Genomic DNA, 24,458 nt, shown 5'->3' with positions numbered 1-24,458 from the left:
AGTATTTTACCAGTCAGTTTGGACTACCATAACAAAATATTACGACTGGGTGGTTTAAACAACAAAAATGTATTTTCACATAGTTCTAGAGGCTGGGAAGTCCAAGGTCAAGGTACTGACCTATTTGGTCCCTAGTGAAGGCTCTCTTCCTGGCTTGCAGATAGCCACCTTTTTGCTGTGTCCTCACACGGTGGAGAGGAAAGAAGCTCTGTCTGTTTCTCTTCTTGTAAGGGCACCAACCCTATTGGATTAGGGCCTCATCCTTTTACCTCCTTTAGTCCTATTATCTCCTTATAGGCCCTGTCTCCAAATACAGTCACATAGGGCATTAGTGCTTTGCTACAGACTGAATGTTTGTGTATTCCCAAAATTTGTATGTTGAAATTAATCCCTAATGTAACAGTATTTTAAAAAATTTTTTATCTTTATTGGAGTATAATTGCTTTACAATGTTGTGTTAGTTTCTGCTGTAAAACAACAAAGAGAATCAGCTATATGTATACATATATCCCCATATCCCCTCCCTCTTGAGCCTCTCTCTCACCCCTTTAGGTCGTCACAAAGCATCGAGCTGATCTCCCTGTTTTATGCAACAGCTTCCCACTAGCCATCCATTTTACATTTGGTAGTGTATATATGTCAATGCTACTCTCTCACTTTGTCCCAGCTTCCCCTTCCCCGCTGTGTCCTCAAGCCTGTAACAGGTATTTTGAGGTGGCCTTTGGGAGATAATCAGGTCATGAGGGCTATGCTCTCATGAATGGGATTAGTGTTTTTATAAAAGAGACCCCAGAGACCCCTCACCCATTCTTCCATGTGAGGATACAATGAGAAGATGGTGGTCTGTGAACAAGGAAGCAGGCTCTCAACAAACAAATCTGCCAGAGCCTTGAGTTTGGACTTCCCAGCCACCAGAACTGTTAGAAATAGATTTCTATTATTTATAAGCTCCTCAGCCAATGGTACTCTGTTATAGCAGCCTGAATGGACTAAGACAGGATTCAACATATGAATCTGGGGGAGACACAATGCAGTCCATAGTAGGTATGGTCATGTGATTGAGTTCCAGTCAGTGGGAAGTAGGAAGCAGTGATAAGTATCACTTTCGGGTATAGCACATGAAACTGTCCTTGCATATTCCTCCATGCTCTTTCTTCCTGCCAACAGTCTAGGATATCAACACTTAGAATGACCTTGAAGGCTATATGTTAAAGATGTAAAGTCATCATCTCCTTGAGTCTCTGAATGCACACAATATGTCTCCCCACCAATCTGGAGCTATCCCGAGCAAGAATAAACTATTAGTTTCAATCATGACATCTTGGGTCTCTTTGTTACAGCATGTAGCCTAGCCTAATATAGGTAGATCCTCTCAGTGTGATAGACTCCCTCTGATAAGAATCCATTCTTCTTCCCTTTTGCACGAGAAAGCATAGAGCAAATATCATGTGGCTAACCTATCAGCTTCTTGCAAGGGCCCAGAAGAGTGGTAGCAGACCCACTGTGAAATAAAGGAAAAATATATGTTGGTCTCTGCCCCAGGTTCCTAGCACAGAGCCCATGAAACCCCTGTAATTTCATGGATAATAAGAGTATCTTTTGTTCTAGTGAGGTGACTCAGGGTGGGCTCCTAGATGGCTCCTGGATGAGGAGTGGGTCACTGGAAACACCAAGCCATGATTAGAAGCTTGGAGCAAATTAATCAAACCCAAGAAAGGGGTCATTGGAACCTACAATCTATAGCTGGCTGCTCAGAAGCAAGGCGACAACCTGGACTTGTGACTGGAGTCTGAAGTAATGGGGGGCAGCTTTATAGGACTGAGCCCTTAACCTGTGCAAGCTGATGCTATCTCTGGGTAGACAGTGTCAGAATTAAGTTGAATTGTAGGGCACCTGGCTGGTGTTACAGAATCGTGTGGTGTGGAGAAAATCCTCCACACATTTGGTGATCAGCAGAGGCAAGAATGAAGTGTTCTATATAAAAGTAAAGGGGGGGGAGTCAAGATGGCAGAGTAGGAGGACATGGAGTTCATGTGTCCTCACCACTAGGGCACCTACCAGGTGCTGGTGGGGGGCCCTGGACACCTAAGGGGACAGGAGGGACCCCCAAGCGACTGGGATGTGGGGGGAGGGAGGGGGAAGGAGAAGTGGAGGCTGGACAGGACAGGCGCCCCTGAGGGGTGGCTGGGGGAGGGGAGGGGCTCCCATGCCTGGAGGGACACACTCACAGCGAGGGGATCAGTGGGGATGGGGAGAGACCCTCTGGGGATCGGAAGTTCAGAAGGGAACACAGCCAGCGTTTCCCCCGCCCACTTGGGCCCAGGGAGCCTGCTGAGGTCCAGGGTCTGATCCTCTGCCCTCCGAGGCCCCTTCCTGCTGCTGGGCCCTGGGGGCGTGGGAGGAAGAGAGGGGGAGGAAAAGTAGAGCGTAGACAGGGTCAGTGCCCCTAATGGGAAGCTGGGGGAAGGGAGGGGTTCCCACACTCGCTTGGGAGGGGCCCATCCAAGGTGAGATCAGCCAGCAGGAAGGGAGAGAGACACTCGGGGTAATAGGAGGATCAGAAGGAAACGCACCAGTGTTTCCCCTGCCCACTCTGGCCCCAGGGGGCCTGCTGACGTCCGAGGCCTGAACCTCAGCACTCCAAGGCCCCCTCTGGCTGCACTGAGCCTAGGCACTACCCCTCCATCCCCTGCCTTTTACCTCCGCTCTGGTCCTGAGCCTAGGCCCTGCCCCCGCCTAAGCCCCGGCCGGACCTTAAGCGCCCCCACCTCTACACAGCTAAGGCCTTTTCCAGCTTTTTGTTTTGTTTTGTTTTGCTGTTGTGGATGTTTTACCTTGCTTCTTCTTCTTCTTTTTTTTTTTTACAGTTGTTGATTACAACTTTATTTACAAAAGCTAAAAACTTTTTGATGATCCACACTCCAATGTCCTTCAGCATGGATTTTCAGGAATAAATTCACATAAAAGTCAATTCAGATTTCCATTTAAATATTGGAACCAATAAAAAATGTGGCTTTCAATCTGCCACTGTCAACAATACCATCCTTAGGGCAAAAATCTTACATTGTATTAAAAACACAGAAGGCTGTATACAAGAAATGTTATTTCTAATTCTGCCCACTCCATTTTCTACCATTCCACCTAAATTCTTTTTTTGTTGTTGTTGAATTTTATTTTTTTAATACATCAAATTCTTATTAGTTATCTATTTTATACATATTAGTGTATATATCTCAATCCCAATCTCCCAATTCATCACATCACCACCACCACCACCCCCGCCACTTTCCCCCTTTGGTGTCCATATGTCTGTTCTCTACATCTGTGTCTCTATTTCTGCCATGCAAACTGGTTCATCTGTACCATTTTTCTAAATTCCACATATATGCGTTAACATATGATATTTGTTTTTCTCTTTCTGATTTACTTCACTCTGCATGACAGTCTCTAGGTCCATCCATGTCTCTACAAATGACCCAGTTCCGTTCCTTTTTATGGCTGAGTAATACTCCACTGTATATAGGTATCACATCTTCTTTATCCATTCGTCTGTCAATGGGCATTTAGGTTGCTTCCATGACCTGGTTATTGTAAAGAGTGCTGCAATGAACATTGGGGTGCGTGTGTCTTTTTGAATTATGGTTTTCTCTGGTTATATGCTCAGTAGTAGGATTGCTGGATCATATGATAATTCTATTTTTAGTTTTTTAAGGAACCTCCATACTGTTCTCCATGGTGGCTGTATCAATTTACATAACCATCAACAGTGCAAGAGGGTTCTCTTTTCTCCACACCCTCTCCAGCATCTGTTGTTTATAGATTTTCTGATGATGCCCATTCTAACCAGTGTGAGGTGATACTTCACTGTAGCTTTGATTTGCATTTCTCTAATAATTAGTGATGTTGAGCAGCTTTTCATATGCCTCTGGGCAATCTGTATGTCTTCTTGGAGAAATGTCTATTTAGATCTTCTGCCCATTTATTGATTGGGTTGTTTGTTTTTTTGATATTGAGCTGCGTGAGCTGTTTATATATTTTGGAGATTAATCCTTTGTCTGTTGATTCGTTTTCAAATATTTTCGCCCATCCCGAGGGTTGTCTTTTTGTCTTGTTTATAGTTTCCTTTGCTGTGCAAAAGCTTTTAAGTTTCATTAGGTCCCATTTGTTTATTTTTGTTTTTATTTTCATTACTCTAGGAGGTGGGTCAAAAAAGATCTTGCTGTGATTTATGTCAAAGAGTGCTCTTTCTAAGTGTCCAGTCTTACATTTACATCTTTAAACCATTTTGAGTTTATTTTTGTGCATGGTGTTCTAATTTCATTCTTTTACATGTAGCTGTCCAGTTTTCCCAGCACCACTTATTGAAAAGACTTTTTGCCATTGTATATCCTTGCCTCCTTTGTCATAGATTAGCTGACCATAGGTGCGTGGGTTTAACTCTGGGCTTTCTATCCTGTTCCATTGATCTATTATTTCTGTTTTTGTGCCAGTACCATACTGTCTTGATTACTGTAGCTTTGTGGTATAGTCTGAAGTCAGGGTGCCTGATTCCTCCAGCTCCATTTTTCTTTCTCAAGATTGCTTTGGCTATTCGGGGTCTTTTGTGGTTCCATGCAAATTGTGAATTTTTTTGTTCTAGTTCTGTGAAAAATGCCATTGGTACTTTGATAGGGATTGCATTGAGTCTGTAGATTGCTTTGGGTAGTACAGTCATTTTGACAATACTGAGTCTTCCAATCCAAGAACATGGTATATCTCTCCATCTGTTTGTGTCATCTTTGATTTCTTTCATCAGTGTCTTACTAGTTTTCTGAGTACAGTTCTTTTACCTCCTTAGGTAGGTTTATTCCTAGGTATTTTATTCTTTTTGTTGCAATGGTGAATGGTATTGTTTCCTTAACTTCTCTTTCTGATATCTCCTTGTTAGTGTATAGGAATGCAAGAGATTTCTGTGCATTAATTTTGTATTCTGCAACCTTACCAAATTCACTGATTAGCTCTAGAAGTTCTCTGGTGGCATTTTAGGAATATCTATGTATAGTATCATGTCATCTGTAAATAGTGGCAGTCTTACTTCTTCTTTTCCAATTTGTATTCCTTTCATTTCTTTTTCTTCTCTCATTGCCATGGCTAGGACTTCCAAAATTATGTTGAATAATAGTGGACATCCTTGTCTTGTTCCTGATCTTAGAGGAAATGCTTTCAGTCGTTCACCATTGAGAAACCCACCATTGCTGTGGGTTTGTCATATATGGCCTTTATTATGTTGAGGCAGGTTCCCTTTATGCCCACTTTCTGGAGAGTTTTTGATCATAAATGGGTGTTGAATTTTCTCAAAAGTTTTTCTGCATCTATTGAGATGATCATATGGTTTTTATTCTTCAATTTGTTAATATCGTGTATCACATTGATTGATTTGCATATATGGAAGAATCCTTGCATCCCTGGGATAAATCCCACTTGATCATGGTTTATGATCCTTTTAAGGTGCTGTTGGATTCTGTTTACTAGTTTTCTCTTGAGGATTTTTGCATCTATATTCATCAGTGATATTTGTCTGTAATTATATTTTTTTGTAGTATCTTTGTCTGGTTTTGGTATCAAGGTGATGGTAGCCTTGTAGAATGAGTTTGGGAGTGTTCCTTCCTCTGAAATTTTTTGGAAGAGTTTGAGAAGGATGGGTGTTAGCTCTCTCTAAATGTTTGGCAGAATTCACCTGTGAAGCCATCTGGTCCTGGACTTTTGTTTGTTGGAAGATTTTTTTTTTTTTGTGGTACACGGGCCTCTCACTGTTGTGGCCTCTCCCGTTGCGGAGCACAGGCTCCGGACGCGCAGGCTCAGCGGCCATGGTTCACGGGCGCAGCTGCTCTGCGGCATGTCAGATCTTCCCAGACCGGGGCATGAACCCAAGTCCACTGCATCGGCAGGCAGACTCTCAACACTGTGCCACCAGGGAAGCCCTGTTTGTTGGAAGATTTTAATACAGTTTCAATTTCATTACTTGTGATTGGTCTGTTCATATTTTCTATTTCTTCCTGGTTCAGTCTTGGAAGATTATACATTTCTAAGAATTTGTCCGTTTCTTCCAGGTTGTCCATTTTATTGGCATAGATTTGCTTCTAGTAGTCTCAAGATGCTTTGTATTTCTGCGGTGTCCGCTGTAACTTCTCCTTTTTCATTTCTAATGTTATTGATTTGAGTCCTCTCCCTCTTTTTCTTGATGAGTCTGACTAAAGGTTTATCAATTTGTTTATCTTCTCAAACAACCAGCTTTTAGTTTTATTGATCTTTGCTATTGTTTTCTTTGTTTCTCTTTCATTTATTTCTGCTCTGATCTTTATGATTTCTTTCCTTCTACTAACTTTGGGTTTTGTTTGTTCTTGTTTCTCTAGTCACTTTAGGTGTAAGGTAAGATTGTTTGAGATGTTTCTTGTTTGTTGAGGTAGGATTGTATTGCTATAAACTTCCCTCTGAACTGCTTTTGCTGCATCCCATAAGTTGTGAGTCATCATGTTTTGTCATTTGTTTCTAGGTATTTTTTGATTTCCCCTTTGATTTCTTCAGTGATTGCTTGGTTATTTAGTAACATATTGTTTAGCCTCCATGTGTTTGTGTTTTTTATGTTTTTTTGCCCTGTAATTCATTTCTAATCTCACAGAATTGTGATCAGAAAAGATGCTTGATATGATTTCAATTTTCTTAAATTTACTGAGGCTTGATTTGTGACCCAAGATGTGATCTATCCTGGAGAATGTTCTGTGTGCACTTGAGAAGAAAGTGTAGTCTGCTGTTTTCAGATGGAATGTCCTACAAATATCAATTAAATCTATCTGGTCTATTGTGTCATTTAAAGCTTATGTTTCCTTATTAATTTTCTGTCCAGATGATCTGTCCCTCGGTGTAAGTGAGGTGTTAAAATCCCCCACTATTAGTGTGTTACTGTCAGCTTCCTTTTATAGCTGTTAGCATTTGCCTTATGTATTGAGGTGCTCCTATGTTGGGTGCAAATATGATTCTTATATCTTCTTCTTGGATTGATCCCTTGATCATTAGTATCCTTCCTTGTCTCTTGTAACATTATTTTAAAGTCTATTTTATCTGATATGAGTATTCCTACTCCAGATTTCTTTTGCTTTCCCTTTGCACGGAATATCTTTTTCCATCCCCTCACTTTCAGTCTGTATGAGTCCCTAGGTCTGAAGTGGGTCTCCTGTACACAGCATATATATGGGTCTTGTTTTTGTATACATTCAGCGAACCTCTGCCTTTTGGATGGATCATTTAATCCATTCACATTTAAGGTAATTATCAATATGTATGTTCCTATTACCATTTTCTGAATTGTTTTGGGTTTGTCTTTGTAGGTCATTCTCTTCTCTTGTGTTTCCCAGTTAGAGAAGTTCCTTTAGCCTTTGTTGTAGAGCTGGTTTGCTGGTGCTGAATTCTCTTAGCTTTTGCTTGTCTGTAAAGCTTTTGTTTTCTCCGTTAAATTTGACTGAGATCCTTACCGGGTAGAGTAATCTTGGTTGTATGTTCTTCCCTTTCATCACTTTAAATATATTGTGCCACTGCCTTCTGGCTTTAGAGATTCTGCTAAGAAATCAGATGTTAACCTTATGGGAGCTCTCTTGCATATTATTTGTCTTTTTTTTCCTTGTTGCTTTTAATAATTTTTCTTTGTCTTTAATTTTTGTCAGTTTGATTACTATATGTCTCAGCGTGTGTCTCCTTGGGTTTATCCCTCCTGGGACTCTCTGTGCTTCCTGGACATGGGTGGCTATTTCCTTTCCCATGTTAGGGAACTTTTCGACTATAATCTCTTCAAATATTTTCTCGGGTCCTTTCTCTCTCTCTTCTCCTTCTGGGACCCCTATAATGTGAATGTGGGTGCATTTAATGTTGTCCCAGAGGTCTCTTAGGCTCTTTTCATTCTTTTTTCTTTATTTTGTTCCACAGCAGTGAACTGCACCATTCTGTCTTCCAGGTCACGTATCCATTCTTCTGCCTCAGTTATTCTGCTATTGATTCCTTCTAGTTTATTTTTCATTTCAGTTATTATATTGTTCATCTCTGTTTGTTTGTTCTTTAATTCTTCTAGGTGTTCGTTCTTTAATTCTTCTAGGTCTTTGTTAAACAGGTCTTGCATCTACTTGATCTTTGCCTCTATTCTTTTTCCGAGGTCCTGGATCATCTTCACTATCATTATTCTGAATTCTTTTTCTGGAAGGTTGCCTATTTCTACTTCATTTAGTTGTTTTTCTGGGGTTTTATCTTGTTCCTTCATCTGGTAAAAAGTCCTCTGCCTTTTCATGTTGTCTATCTTTCTGTGAATGTGGTTTTCGTTCCACAGGCTGCAGGATTGTTGTTCTTCTTGCTTCTGCTGTCTGCCCTCTGGTGGATGAGGCTATCTAAGAGGCTTGTGCAAGCTTCCTGATGGGAGGGACTGGTGGTGGGCAGAGCTGGGTGTGGCTCTGGTGGGCAGAGCAGTAAAACTTTAATCCACTTGTCTGCTGATGGGTGGGGCTGAGTTTCCTCCCTCTTGGTTGTTTGGCCTGAGACAACCGGCACTGGAGTCTACAGGCTCTTGGTGGGGTTAATGGCTGACTCCAGGAGGGCTCACGCTAAGGAGTACTTCCCAGAACTTCTGCTGCCAGTGTCCTTGTCTCTGTGGTGAGCCACAGCCACCCCCCGCCTCTGCAGAAGACCCTCCAACACTAGCAGGTAGGTCTGGTTCAATCTCCTATGGGGTCACTGCACCTTCCCCCTGGGTATTGATGCGCACACTACTTTGTGTGTGTCCTCCAAGAGTGGAGTCTCTGTTTCCTCCAGTCCTGTCAAAGTCCTGCAATCAAATCCTGCTAGCCTTCAACATCTGATTCTTGGGAATTCCTCCTCCCATTGCTGGACCCTCAGGTTGGGTAGCCTGACGTTGGGCTCAGAACCTTCAATCCAGTGGGTGGACTTCTGTGGTATAATTGTTCTCTAGTTTGTGAGTCACCTATCCAGTGGTTATGGGATTTGATTTTATTGTGATTGCATACCTCCTGCCATCTCATGGCAGCTTCTGCTTTGTCTTTGGATGTGGGGTATCTTTTTTGGTGAGACCCAGTATCTTCCTGTTGATGATTGTTCAGCAGTGAGCTGTGATTCTGGTGCTCTCACAAGAGGGAGGGAGCGCACGTCCTTCTACTCCGCCATCTTGAACCCTGTTTTACATTGTTGTTGTTTCATTTACAGTTTTATTTTTTCTAATAGATTTTAAAATTTTTCTAATTTTATTTTCTTTTTTATTCTTTGTTATTGTTCTTCCTTGTTTTTTCTTTTTTCCTGTGCCACAGAGCTTGCAGGATCTTGGCTCCCAGTCCGAGGGTCGGGCCTGAGCTCCTGTGGTGGGAGTGCCAAGTCCAAACTGCTAGACTGATAGAGAACCTCAGACCCCAGGGAATATTCATCAGAGTGAGGTCTCCCAGAGGTCCTCATCTCAGCACCAAGACCTGGCTCCACCCAACTACCTGGAAACTCCAGTGCTGGAGGTCTCAGGCCAAACAACTAGTAAGACAGGAACACAGACCCACCCATCGAAAAAACATGAGATGACAAAAAAATATGTTAGAGATGAAGGAGCAAGGTAAAAACTCACAATCCCAGATAAATGAAAAGGAAATAAGCAACCTACCTGAAAAAGAATTCAGAGTAATGATAGTAAAGATAATCCAAAATTTTGGAAATAGAATGGAGGCACGGATCAAGAAAATACAAGAAATGTTTAACAAAGACCTAAAAGAACTAAAGAACAAACAAACAGTGATGAACAACACAATAACTGAAATTAAAAATACTCTAGAGGGAATCAATAGCAGAATAACTGAGGCAGAAGAATGGATAAGTGAGCTTCAAGGTAGAATGGTGGAAATAACTGCCAAGGAGCAGAATTAAGATAAAAGAATGAAAAGAATTGAGGACAGTCTCAGAGACCTCTGGGACAACATTTAACAATGCACCAACATTCAAATTAAAGGGGTCCCAGAAGCAGAAGAGAAAGAGAAACGGTCTGAAAAAATATTTGAAGAGATTATAGTCGAAAAGTTCCCTAACATGCGAAGGGAAATAGCCACCCAAGTCCAGGAAGCGCAGAGGGTCCCATATAGGATAAACCCTAGGAGAAACATAGCAAGACACATATTAATCAAACTAACAAAAAATAAATTCAAGGAAAAAATACTAAAAGCAGCAAGGAAAAAGCAAAATATAGCATACAAGGGAATCCCCATAAGGTTATCAGCTGATTTTTCAGCTGAAACTCTGCAGGTCAGAAGGGAGTGGCAGGATATATTTATATGAAAGGGAAAAACCTACAACAAAGATTACGCTAACCCACAAGGATCTCATTTAGATTTGACAGAGAAATCAAAAGTTTTACAGACAAGAAAAAGTTAAGAGAATTCAGCACCACCAAACCAGCTTTACAACAAATGCTAAAGGAACTTCTCTAGGCAGGAAACACAAGAGAAGAAAAAGATCCACAAAAACAGATGCAAAACAATTCAGAAAATGGTAATAGGAACATACATATTGATAATTATAATTATGTTGAATGTAAATGGATTAAATGCTCCAACCAAAAGACACAGCCTGGCTGAATGTATACAAAAACAAGACCCATATATATGCTGTCCACAAGAGACCTCCTTCAGACCTAGGGACACATACAGACTGAAAGTGAGGGGATGAAAAAAGATATTCCATGCAAATGGAAATCAAAAGAAAGCTGGAGTAGCAATAGTCATATCAGATAAAATGAAGACTGTTACAAGAGATAAGGAAGGACACTATATAATGATCAAGGGATCAATCCAAAAAGATATAACAATCATAAATACTTATGCACCTAACATAGGAGTACCTCAATACATAAGGCAAATGCTAACAGCCATAAAAGGGGAAATCGAAAGTAACACAAATATAGTGGGGGACTTTAAAACCCCACTTACACAAAGGGACAGATCATCCAGACAGAAAATAAATAAGGAAACAAGCTTTAAATGACAAAATAGACCAGATAGATTTAATTGATATTTATAGGACATTCCACCCAAAAGCGGAAGAATGCACATTCTTCTCAAGTGTAAACGGAACATTCTCCAAGGTAGATCATATCTTGGGACACAAATCAAGCCTTGCTAAATTTAAGAAAATTGAAATTGTATCAAGCATCTTTTCTGACCACAATGCTATCAGATTTGAAATCAACTAAAGGAAAAAAACTGTAAAAAACACAAACACATGGAGGCTAAACAGTGCACTACTAAATAACCAAGAGGTCACTGAAGAAATCATAGAGAAAATAAATAATACATAGGAAAAAATGACAATGAAAACACAATGACCCAAAACCTATGGGACGCAGCAAAAGCAGTTCTAAGAGGGAAGTTTATAGCAATTCAATCTCACCTCAAGAAACAAGAAACATCTCAAATAAACAATCTAAACTTACACCTAAAGCAACCAGACAAAAAAGAACAAAGAAAACCCAAAGTTAGTAGAAGGAAAGAAATCATAAAGATCAGAGCAGAAATAAATGAAAAGAAATGAAGAAAACAATAGCAAAGATCAATGAAACTAAAAGCTGGTTCTTTGAGAACATAAACAAAATTGATAAATCTTTACCCAGACTTATCAATAAAAAAAGGGAGAGGACTCAAATCATTAAAATTAGAAATGAAAAAGGGGAAATTACAACTGACACTGCAGAAATACAAAGGATCATAAGAGACTAGTACAAGCAAATCTATGCCAATAAAATGGACAACCTGGAAGAAATGGACAAATGCTTGGAAAGATACAACATTCCAAGACTGAACCAGGAAGAAATAGAAAATATGAACAGACCAATCACAAGTAACGAAATAGAAACTGTGATTGAAAATCTTCCAACAAACAAAAGTCCAGGATCAGAAGGCTTCACAGGTGAATTCTATCAAGCATTTAGAGAAGAGCTCACACCCATCCTTCTCAAACTCTTACAAAAAAATTGCAGAGGAAGGAACACGCCCAAACTTGTTTTACAAGGCCACCATCACCATGATAACAAAACCAGACAAAAATACCACAAAAATAGATAATTACAGACAAATATCACTGATGAATGTAGATGCAAAAGTCCTCAACAAAATACTAGCAAACCAAATGCAACAACATATTAAAAGGATCATACACCATGATCAAGTGGGATTTGTCCCAGGAATGCAAGGATTCTTCAATATACGCAAATCAATCAATGTGATACACCATATTAACAAATTGAAGAATAAAAACCATATGATCATCTCAAAAGATGCAGAAAAAGCTTTTGACAAAATTCAACACCCATTTATGATTAAAAACTCTCCAGGGCTTCCCTGGTGGCGCAGTGGTTGAGAGTCCGCCTGCCGATGCAGGGGACACGGGTTCGTGCCCGGGTCCGGGAAGATCTCACATGCCGTGGAGCAGCTGGGCCCGTGAGCCATGGCCGCTGAGCCTGCGCTCCGCAATGGGAGAGGCCACAAAAAAAAAAAAAAAAAAACTCTCCAGAAAGTGGGCATAGAGGGAACCTATCTCAACATAATGAAGGCCATATACGACAAACCCACAGCAAACGTCATTCTCAATGGTGAAAAACTGAAAGCATTTCCTCTAAGATCTGGCACAAGACAAGGATGTGCACTCTCACCACTATTATTCAACGTAGTTTTGGAAGTCTTAGCCACGGCATCCAGAGAACAAAAAGAAATAAAAGGAATACAGATTGGAAAAGAAGAAGTAAAACTGTCACTGTTTGCAGATGACATGATACTATACATAGAAAATCCTAAAGATGCCACCTGAGAACTATTAAAGCTAATCAATGAATTTGGTAAAGTTGCAGGATACAAAATTTATGGACAGAAATCTCTTGCATTCCTATACACTAACACTAACACAAATCTCTTGCATTCCTATACACTAACCTCTCTTAGATCAGAAAGAGAGATTAAGGAAACAATCCCATTTACCAATGCATCAAAAAGAATAAAATACCTAGGAATAAACCTACTTAAGGAGGCAAAAGACCTGTACACTGAAAACTATAAAACACTGATGAAACAAATCAAAGATGACACAAACAGATGGAGAGATATACCATGTTCTTGGATTGGAAGAATTAATATTGTGAAAATGAATATATTACCCAAAGCGATCTACAGACTCAATGCGATCCCTATCAAATTACCAATGGCATTTCTCACAGAATTAGTACAAAAAATCTTACAATTTGTATGGAAACACAAAAGACCTCGAATAGCCAAAGCAATTTTGAGAAAGAAAAACAGAGCTGGAGGAATCAGGTTCTCTGACTTTGGACTATACTACAAAGCTACAGTAATCAAGCCAGTATGGTACTGGTACAAAAACAGAAATACAGATCAATGGAACAGGATAGAAAACCCAGAGATAAACCCACGCACATATGGTCAACTGATCTATGACAAAGGAGACAAGGATATACAATGGAGAAAAGAAAGTCTCTTCAATAAGCGGTGCCGGGAAAACTGGACAGCTACTTGTAAAAGAATGAAGTTAGAACACTCACTAACACCATACACAAAAATAAATTCAAAATGGGTTAAAGACCTAAATGTAAGACCGGACACTATAAAACTCTTAGAGGAAAACATGAGAGGAACACTCTGACATAAATCACAGCAAGATCTTTTTTGACCCACCTCCTAAAGTAATAAAAATATAAACAAAAATAAACAAATGGGACCTAATGAAACTTAAAAGCTTTTGCTCAGCAAAGGAAGCCATAATCAAGATGAAAAGACAATCCTTAGAATGGGAGAAAATATCTGCAATCAAAGCAATGGTCAAAGGATTAATCTCCAAAATATACAAACAGTTCACTTAGCTCAATATCAAAAAAACAAACAACCCAATCAAAAAATGGGTGGAAGCCCTAAATAGACATTTCTCCAAAGAAGACATACAGATGGCCCAGAGGCACATGAAAAGCTGCTCAACGTCACTAATTATTAGAGAAATGCAAATCAAAACTACAATGAGGTATCACCTCACACCAGTCAGAATGGCCATCATCAAAAAATCTACAAACAATAAATGCTGGAGATGGTGTGGAGAAAAGGGAACCCTCTTGCACTGTTGGTGGGAATGTAAATTGGTAAAGCCACTGTGGAGAACAATATGCAGGTTCCTTAAAACACTAAAAATAGAATTACCATATGACCCAGCAATCCCACTACTGGGCATATACACAGAGAAAACCATAATTCAGAAAGACACATGTACCCCAATGTTCACTGCAGCACTATTTGCAATAGCCAGGTCATGGAAGCAAGCTAGATGTCCATTGACAGATGAATAGATAATGAAGATGTGGTACATATATAAAATGGAATATCACTCAGGCCTAAAAAGCAATGAAATTGGGTCATTTGTAGAGATATGAATGGACCTAGAGTCTGTCATACAGAGTGAAGTAAGTCACAAAGAGAAAGACAAATATCATGTATTAATGCATGTATGTGAAATCTAGAAAAATAGTACAGATGAACCTATTTCCACGGGAGGAATAGAGATGCAGATGTAGAGCATGGACATGTGGACACGGGGGGGCAGGGCAGGGTGGGATGAATTGGGAGATTAGGTTTGACATAAATATACTACCATGTGTAAAACAGATAGCTGGTGGGAACCTGCGGTATAGCATGGGGAGCTCAGCTCAGTACTGTGTGATGACCTAGATGGGTGGGATGGGGGCGATGGAAGGCAGGTCCAAGAGGGAGGGGATATATGTGTACATACAGCCAATTCAAATTTTTGTACAGCAGAAACTAAGACAACATTGTAAAGCAATTATACTCCAATAAAAAAATATATAGGAGACACACAGAAAAGACACAGTAGAGAAGAACTGGATTTTCCGTACTCAGGAGGTAGACTGAATTGAGTTTTTCCTTTATACCCATTAACTACTAGACCCTCTAAAAAGTCCTGAATATGGGTTGATGACATTAACAATTGGACCAACATAACACCTTACCAATATCTAGGAATAAACTAAGGACAAGAAATACTGTGTTCTACACGTACTTATAATATCATTTAAAATATAAAGGTCCAGGTGTCCCGTAAGGACAGGGCCACACTCTTTCTGGTGTAGGGGATGCCATAAGGGAGACCAATACATTTTGCATCAATCCATGGCCTCTCTCTACCTTGTTGTCATTGTTTGGACAAGATTTCCTACCCTGAAGGAAACAAACAGTCAGACCAGAGGGATAATTTCTTATATCTCTAACTCAGGGCCTTGTGTTTCTGGTCAATATTTCAGGTCATTGTTCTAGCAACTTTAGACCTTGTACCTGTAGTGGAAATGGATGGCATGCCCACTTTCTTACCAATGCACTCCAAGGTGCCCCCTGCCTATATGACCAGAGCACCCCTTTCTAGGGCACACCTAATCACTGGAAACAGGAAGGTACTCCACTCAGCAATTACAGGACAATGAAGTAGCAAGGGTTCAGAAGACTCAAACTCACCTAATCAGACAAGTTAGTTTTTCTCTCTCCATTCAGTAGGGTGTCTTATATATGTTTTACCTACCTCATGGGGTGGCTGAGAAGACCAAATGAGTCAGAATCACTATTTTTAAGGTAGAAAGAAACTTCAGAACTCAATTACTAACCTGGAGTTTCTGGGTCCTTAGAAATCCCCAGGTTTGTAATGGGACCCTAACTTTCATTTATATTAAAAAGGCCAAAGGAAATTGTACATTTATTTTGATGAGAAAGAAAGCACTGACCAACCAAGGCACTATGTTGCTTTGATTTGACAGGAACAAATGTTTAAGAAAAAAAAATTGCTTGATGCTCAAACTTTCCAAAGGAAAGTGTCCTAGTAGTCTGAAGGCTGAAAACATTTTACTGCCCTAGTCCCAAATGTTTATTCTATAGGCAAAGGAACTGAAGATCCAAGAGGTGAAGCCAGGGGACACAAGCTAGCAAACAGAAGGTCTTGGATTCAAAACCAAGCCTTCTGGCTCCCAAACCAGGAACCCCACCATTTCGTTACCCAGTGAGAGTTGAGTGCAGTGGTGGAAAGCATTAATTTGGAGTCAAAATGAACTAGGTTAAGCCCTGGATATGCCACTCGCTGACCTTTTGGAGTCTCAGTTTCTTCATCAACATAATGGAGAGAATAATGAACAACTTCTTACGGTTGGTGTAAAGACCTGATTAGATCCTGAATGTTCAGAACACTTACACAGTGCTTGGACTACAACATGTGCTGGAAAAATGGTAGCTATTATCATAATTAATTTCCTAATGAGTTTCTGATATGCAGTTTGTAAACCTTAAAAGAGCTATAAAATGCTAAACTTATATTTATCTACATGTATATGAATAATACAATATATAACAATTTAATAGTGGTTATTAGTACTAAATCATTTTAGTCTATAGTTTAAAGCTCTCTGAGGAAGAGAGCTAAAATAACACGGGCTAACCATTTTGTAACATTCAAAGAGAAACAGAGTAGCAGATAGTTGCTGTCCCAGCCTCTTAGCATCATTCCCTTTTCTGTTAACCACAGCCTAAGCCTTCTTGGGGTACCCCATCCTTCTCTTTCTTGGTTCTCATGGTTTAGAGATGAGAACACTACCCAAATCTAAACCATCCTCTTGGCTATGGTGTTTGCCTTGCTGTTGCCCAAACAACCCAAGTCAGGCCAGTGCCAAAGTGTTGGAAAAAAGGGAAACCATTTTTTCCCGTGGATGGAAACCTGGGAGGATGTACGTCTGGAGCTGCTGGGGCCCACAAACTGGAGAGAATCTCTCAGAGAACAGAGCTGACACAGAGGACAGTCAAGTAGAGGGAGGAAGACTGCATTCTAATTGTAGTGTTGAGGGCCTGAAGCTAGCAACTCCTAAACTTTCCAACATGTGAGCCCCAAATTCCTTGTTTTACATTAGCCAGTCTGGCCTCCTATCCCTTACAACCAAAAACGTCTTTAATAAATACTCATCAGTAAAATGAAGGCACAATATAGAGTTTCACATTGAATGACAGAATCCCCAGACCCAGACAGTAGAAGTCTGTATAGAAGAGATTCTAAGGGCTGCCTGTAATCACGCTGTGTCTTCACTGCTAGATGGCCAGTGAGAGAGCCTGTGACCTCAGACAGTCAAGTAATTTCTCTCTGAAGTTGCCTGCAAGAAAGCAAAGGCTGAAGGATCAGAGATGAACTGCCTCAGGATGCTTTCCACCTTCCTACTCCAAGACCCAGGTAGTTCTCTCCTAACTGTTCACCTTCTAGCCTGAACCTGATTCCCTGCAACCGTCACTTTGGGCAGAAACAACGTGAACTGGAAGTTCAATCTGGTCATTGCTGGAAGGTGCAAGTTCTGTCCACTTTTCCATTCTCCCATTCATGCCAATTATCATTGCTATTTCTCTGCATGAAACAGTAATACCTGGTGTTGGTGTCCCGGTTTACATCCACTTGGAATTGAATCAGATGGTCTTTAAGATTTTGGGCTCGCTCACAGAGATCATAATTTAGGGTCATGGTGTCAAGGCAGAACATGGCCAAAGGCACGGTAATGTGCATGGATGCAATTTCATTTCTCCGCTTTTTTATGCTATTGATCCTCTGTAGAAGAGAATAGATTCAGTAGATTAATTTGCCTCTAGCCTCTATGCATTTGCCCCCAAGCCTCACCCCCCAGCCAATATAGTACAATGTTGATCATAGTATATATACTAACGAAACACACTGACTACTCAATGGATTGTCTGCAGCACATGTAACCAACACACGAAATGTCAAGTGGCATCTCCTACCATCACAAAATCCTCAATTTCATGATTTTCTTTCAGGAACGCAGTGATGTTTTGCTCTGCAGTGTTATCCAATAAGTCATGATACTTCTTGTATACATTTAAGTACCTTCCATATTGAAGAGCATAAAATCAAACATACAAACACAGGTCACCAGATCAGATTAGTCAGAGTGGCCAATGAAGAGATAATATCATAAAAACCAGCCCAAATCACGAAAGAGGAATATAACGTGGCAAAGTAGAGGGAACTGGGAATTCAGAACTTTAGCTTCAAATTCCAATTTTGCCACTTCCTAGCTGCATGAACTTAGACAAGATATTTCTCTTTTTCAAAGATCAGTGTCCTTAATTTTAAGTGGAAATGATAACAGCTCACTGGATTGTTGTAAAGCTGTAATAATATATATTTAAAGCAATTAATACTATGCCTAACGTACAGTAAATGTGCAATAAACATTACTTCCTACCCCTCCTTCCGGTTCTCAAGTTCTACATCTAAATTTTAAGATGAAAATTTGTAACTAATGAACCTAAAGTCTATTGAATAGAATTAAGTTTCCCTCCGTCTGTTGTCAGATAAGGCAGAAATGGCTGGACAGATTTCCCCCAAATTGGAGGATGTTTGGGGGATGCTCTGACTTAAAATAAGTTTGAATTAAAATAAAGATGACATGGAGTAAACAGAATTAACTTTGTGGGGCCCAGGAGTATACTTCCAAGAGCTGGCTAACACTTCAGAGACTCTGAAACTGAGATACAAGGAGAAGCTCATGGAACTGTCAGTACAGAAAAACAAACTATATGTATAAGAATCAACAACAGGGTAAACAGGGGTTTCAAACAGATGACACCAGATTAAATTCACGAGGGCAGAGCTTTCAAATCTGAGGCCGTGGTTTTCAGAATAGATTAGCAGCAGTTCTCAGCTGGGGGTGATTTTGCCCCCAGGGGACATTTGGCCATGTCTGAAGACATTTTGGGTTGTCAAAACCAGGGAGCGTCCTACTAACAGGTAGAAGCCAGGGATGCTGCTAAACATCCTACCATACACAGGACAGCCCCTCATAATGCAGAATTTTCTGGTCTAGTCTTCTTGCTTCTCTTCCTCTTTTGTTCTCTTCTTTTGTGATTTGATGACTATCTTTAGGGTTGTGTTTGGATTGCTTTTCCTTTTTTGTATCTATTGTACATTTTTGGTTTGCAGTGACCATGAGGTTTTGACATAGCAGTCTATATATATATATACACACACACATATATACATATATACATACAAGATTGTTTTAAGTTGCTGGTCTCTTAATTTCAAATGTATTTCCAATATCTTGCACTTGTAGTCTCCTCTTCTCATGATTGCTGGTTTTGACATCATATTTGTGACATCATATTTGTGTGTGGATGATTTCCTACCTTTATTGTATGTTTGCCTCTACCAGTGAGCTTTCCCTTTCGTAATTTTATTGTTTCTGGTTGTGGGCTTTTCTTTCTACCTAGAGAAGTTCCTTTAGTATTTGTTGTAAAGCTGGTTTGGTGGTGCTGAATTCTCTCAGCTTTTGCTTGTCTGTAAAGCTTTTGATTTCTCCGTCGAGTCTCAACGAGAGCCTTGCTGGGTAGAGTATTCTTGGTTGTAGGTTTTTCCTTTTCAACACTTTAAATATATCATGCCACTCACTTCTGGCCTGCAAAGTTTCTGCTGAAAAATCAGCTGATAACTGTATGGGGTTCCCTTGTATGTTAGTTGTTGCTTTTAATATTTTCTCTTTGTTTTAAATTTTTGTCAATTTGATTAATATGTGTTTCTCCTTGGGTTTGCCCTGTATGGGACTCTCTGCACTTCCTGGAATTGAGTGAGTGTTTCCTTTCCCATGTTAGGGAAGTTTTCAGCTATTATCTCTTCAAATATTTTCCCACGCCCTTTTTCTCTCTCTTCTCCTTCTGGGACTCCTACAATGCAAATATTGGTGCATTTAATGTTGTCCCAGAGGTCTCTGAGACTGTCCTCATTTCTTTTCATTCTTTTTTCTTTATTCTGTTCCGCAGCAGTGATTTCCACCAATTGATCTGTCTTCCAGCTCACTTATTCATTCTTCTGCCTCATTTATTCTGCCATTGATTCCTTCTACTGTATTTTTCATTTCAGTTATTCTATTGTTCATCTCTGTTTGTTTGTTCTTTAAATCTTCTAGCTCCTTGTTAAAGATTTCTTGTATCTTCTCAGTCTGTACCTCCATTCTGTTTCTGAGACCTTGGATCATCTTCACTATCATTACTCTGAATTCTTTTCCAGGTAGATTGCTTATTTCTACTTCACTTAATTGTTCTTCTGGGGTTTTATCTTCTTCCTTTGTCTGGAATATAGTCCTCTGCCATCTCATTTTGTCTAACTTTCTGTGTTTGTGGTCTCTGTTCTGCAGGCTGCAGGACTGTAGTTCCTCTTGTTTCTGGTGTCTGCGCCCTGGTGAGTCAGGTTGGTCCAGTGGCTTGTGCAGGCTTCCTGGTGGGAGGAACTGGTGCCTGCCCACTGGTTAAAATCCATGAATTTCTAAATGCCAGAACCTGTCTGGTGCCATGGCTTTCATATAATAGAGGTGAACCTGTTATCTGAATTGTGGCTCTCCTATCTATTTGCTGATAAGTTATGGTTTCCATATCTGCAAATAGGGCTAAATAGTAACACTGATGTAAGTAAACATTGGCTACTCTTATTCTTTCAGGTATGTGGGAACAGGGATTGTTTATTTGATGACAGTTAGGAACTCTAAACCAATGCCAATGGCTAAGTTACAACTAAACCAACTTACTTGTAGGGGCCAACTTGATTTTTCTGAAATACCTCGAAAGTTTGATCCACAAAGTCAGAAACCAGTTTTTCATCAGCATTAACAGTTCCAAGAATCAGATTATATCCTTTCAACTCTGGGAACAGGATAGATTCCACCTAAAGAGGAGAAACCACTTTTATTTTTTTTTTTTTAAGATTTATTTTTTGATGTGGACCATTTTCAAAGTCTTTATTGAATTTGTTACAATATTGCTTCCGTTTATGTTTTTTGGTTTTTTGGCCATGAGGCATGTGGGAATCTTAGCTCCCTGACCAGGGATCAAACTCACACCCCCTGCACTGGAAGGCAAAGTCTTAACCACTGGACTGCCAGGGAAGTCCTGAAACGACGTTTAAATGTCACAAGACATCCACAAGACACAAGAAAGAAGATGACACCAAAATGTAAAGTCTCCTGCAATGCACTCATTTCCAGAGACATCAGCTGCATTTCAACTCTATCTCTTCTCGGATGGTGCTGGAATCACCCCACTGTTCCCTTTACCTCTATTCTCTCTCCTCTTCCTCTTGTTGGATTACTCATCTTTCAAATTCTTGCTCCTTTCAACTCTCATGTCCTTAGAGAGTCCCCCCTGGGCCCCCAGTGGATGTTAGGTTTCCCTGCTTAAAGTTCACATTCTAAATTTATCCCACTTGGCACTCAACATAATTGCAATTAAATGAATGTGTAATGAGCTATTCTAGGTTTGTCCTGGGATATAAATACCATGAGGGTCTGGATTGTATCTGACTTCTTCACTATTGTGAAGGGCCTAACCAGAGCTTGGCACATAGTAAGTGCACATAAACATCGTGTGAGTGAATAAATACTACAGTGGTACCCCTCCCCACCACCAAACACTTGCCTCTCTAATGAAAAGCTACTAGAGGCATGGGTTCCAACTCAAACTCTGCCGCTAGCTGACTATGTGACCTTAGGTAAGCTACTTTCTCTGGACTTTAGTTTTCTCATCTGAAGAAAGGGAGAGATGTACTAGATTCTTCTCTCAGTTCAGGAGAAAAAGCTATGTCGTTATGATCTGAGGCACAAAAAGTATTTTTCCTGAGAATTCAACACTCCAACTTCTTAATGGCACATGTGTATCTCTGAGAATGTTCTCAGTTGCATGACTCATGCAAGCTGCAAGTCCTTGTTGGGGACCCATTGCCTTCCACTGCTCTCCCTACTAAGAAAGATTTTAGTGATCCGTCTAAGAAAAGACTCTTCAGAGGGCTTTACTGAGTTATGAGTTATATGCCGCTGATGAAAACGCACTGATTTAGAAAGGGGGAAAAGCAAGTGCAACTGATCTTTGTCTTCCCTCTTTGGACAATCCAAAGGTTTTTAAACCAGTGGAGAAGCAACTTCTTTGCTGTAGCCACACTGTAGGCAGTGTTTGAAAGCAGGATATGAGTGAAATGGCTTAGGGCAGCACAACTGGAGCATTCAGGCCTTGCAACAGATCATAGGTGGGCAGGATAAGGGATTATCTCTTGGGAAAAGTCTTCAATCGAAAGAACATTTTAAATGTGGCTGGTTCTCACTATGGAGAACAGTATGGAGGTTCCTTAAAAACTAAAAATATAGTTACCATATGATCCAGCAATCTCACTCCTGGGCATATACCCAGAGAAAAGTCTAATTCAAAAAGATACATGCACCCCAATGTTCATAGTAGCACTATTTATAATAGCCAAGACATGGAAGCAACCTAAATGTCCACTGACAGATGAATGTGGCCTACACACACAGACACACACAGGCACACACAGACACACACACACACACACACACACACACACACAATGGAATATTGCTCAGCCATAAAAAAGAATGAAATAATGCCAGCTGCAGGAACATGAATGGATCTAGAGAATATTATTCTAAGTAAAGTAAATCAGAAAGAGAGAGACAAATACCATACGATATCACTTATATGTGGAACCTAAAATATAACACAAGTGAACTTATTTACGAAATATAAACAGACTCACAGATGTAGAAAACAAACGTATGGTTACCAAAGGGCAATGGAGAAGGAGGGATAAATTTGGAATTTGGGATTAACAGATACACACTACAATATACAAAAGAGATAAACAACAAGGACCCACTGTATAGCACAGGGAACTATATTCAATATCTTGTAATACGCTATAATGGAAAAGAATCTGAAAAAGAATACATACACATATATGTATAACTGAATCATTTTGCTGTACACCTGAAACACTGTAAATCAACTATACTTCAATTAAAAATTTTTTTAAATACACCTTTAAAAAAATGTGGCTGCTTCTCCTATGCCCCACAGAGCAGTCTGTAAAACCGAGCCAAGAACAATAGTGCTCTTTCCAGGTAATTATTGTTACTATCTGCTTATCTCCATGGCTCTCTGATCCCAGACTTCTTGGTTTTGTCATTACCTTCAGTGCTTTCTCCTGTATACTTCTCCAACTTTGGCATTTCCCTGGCACTTTGAGTTAGAAAATTCTCCCATCAGGAGAGAGACTGACCAAAACAACTCCATTCCATAGGGGGAATATATAATTACATATATATAATTTTACACACGTATATATATTTATGTATATTTAATGTGTTTTATATATCTATATAATGATTATGAAAGTAATGCATCCCCTGCTAATGCTGTTTTAAATTCTGCTTATTGCACTTTCAATTTTATAAAATCCTTATCTCATCCAGCTTCCTTTTATTTATGTCTCTCATTCACCTCTTTTCATTTCAGTCAGTATTACAGATCCATGTTTTTCTCAGTTTTTTGCTAAGGCAAATATTTTCTAATATTTACTTTGGTTTCCTTTAGTAACTTTCTCACAAATATGCTTTCCTTTTGCAACTTGAGTACTACTTTCAAACATCTCATGCTGACGTTTTTTCCAACTTTTAAAATTCATCTTTAACCATAAATAAGACAGGACTGATAGGGGATGGAGTACTGTCTATCTGTTGCTGTTCTTCTTAGATATTCAACCTGAGGGACTGTTCTTTTAAAATGTCACTACCCAGATCAGAGGTAATACAGTGTGAGGGGTTCAGGGGGGCAGACTGTGCTATGGGCATCTCGAGATGGAGAATTCAGATCCGGGGCTGCTTTTTCTCATAGTCTAGTAGAATCATCAGCATTTACTTGGGCCTAGCTTTCAAACCTGGCACAAACTATGACCTATGACTATGTCTTCTTGGCATTACAACCCACTAAATCTACTACCAGCCCCTGCCAGGCTGTTAGCAGCAGCAGCCACATAAGCCCTGGGCTCTCCCAGCCCAGCTGCTTGCAAACATTGCTGATCAACAGCAGTGAAGGGGAACTTGAGTGGTATGTACTTTAACTGTCTCCAAGCCCCACACTTATCCTTCCAAATTACAGGGTCTTCTCTTTCACTTCCTTCCTAGGGATACTGCTTGTAGGAGAGCTGCCCACGTTTCTTCCCCCTCTGAACATCCAGTTTTCCTGTTAGCCTGACTTGGTTTGGTTCAAAACCCCCAATTTAGAGTTCTCTGGTGAAATCAACTGGAACATGTGGCTTCACATGCTTCCCTACAAAGTCTGACTCTAATCATGAGCTCTTAGAACCCTCTAAGCACAGGACTGCAAAGAGAAGAGTGCTTAAGAGCATCCAAGCATCATACATAATGCATGCGGAGGGAGGGAGGGGGAGGGATGGGGAGGGGAGAAACACCCCGCAAGTCCCTTCCCTATGTGGGGCTGGACACCGGCCCTCTTGCC

General features: G+C 40.1%; 1 protein-coding gene across 1 annotated transcript in view; it reads right to left on the bottom strand.

Annotated features, from left to right (window-relative positions):
* Positions 1-24,458, bottom strand: part of DNAH3 (dynein axonemal heavy chain 3) — a 190,434-nt gene that overhangs the window by 145,950 nt on the left and 20,026 nt on the right. The window contains exons 11-13 of the mRNA XM_060285613.1: positions 20,684-20,820; positions 17,883-17,988; positions 17,513-17,691 (exon numbers count right to left, since the gene is read on the bottom strand). Coding sequence (XP_060141596.1) covers positions 17,513-17,691; positions 17,883-17,988; positions 20,684-20,820 — 422 coding nt within the window. The remainder of the gene's footprint in view (positions 1-17,512; positions 17,692-17,882; positions 17,989-20,683; positions 20,821-24,458) is intronic.

This window comes from Globicephala melas, chromosome 15 (genome assembly GCF_963455315.2).
Source record: "Globicephala melas chromosome 15, mGloMel1.2, whole genome shotgun sequence".
Taxonomy (NCBI): Eukaryota; Metazoa; Chordata; class Mammalia; order Artiodactyla; family Delphinidae; genus Globicephala; species Globicephala melas.
Note: the sequence above shows the minus strand (reverse complement) of the source record. Positions and strands in the feature narration are given on the sequence as shown.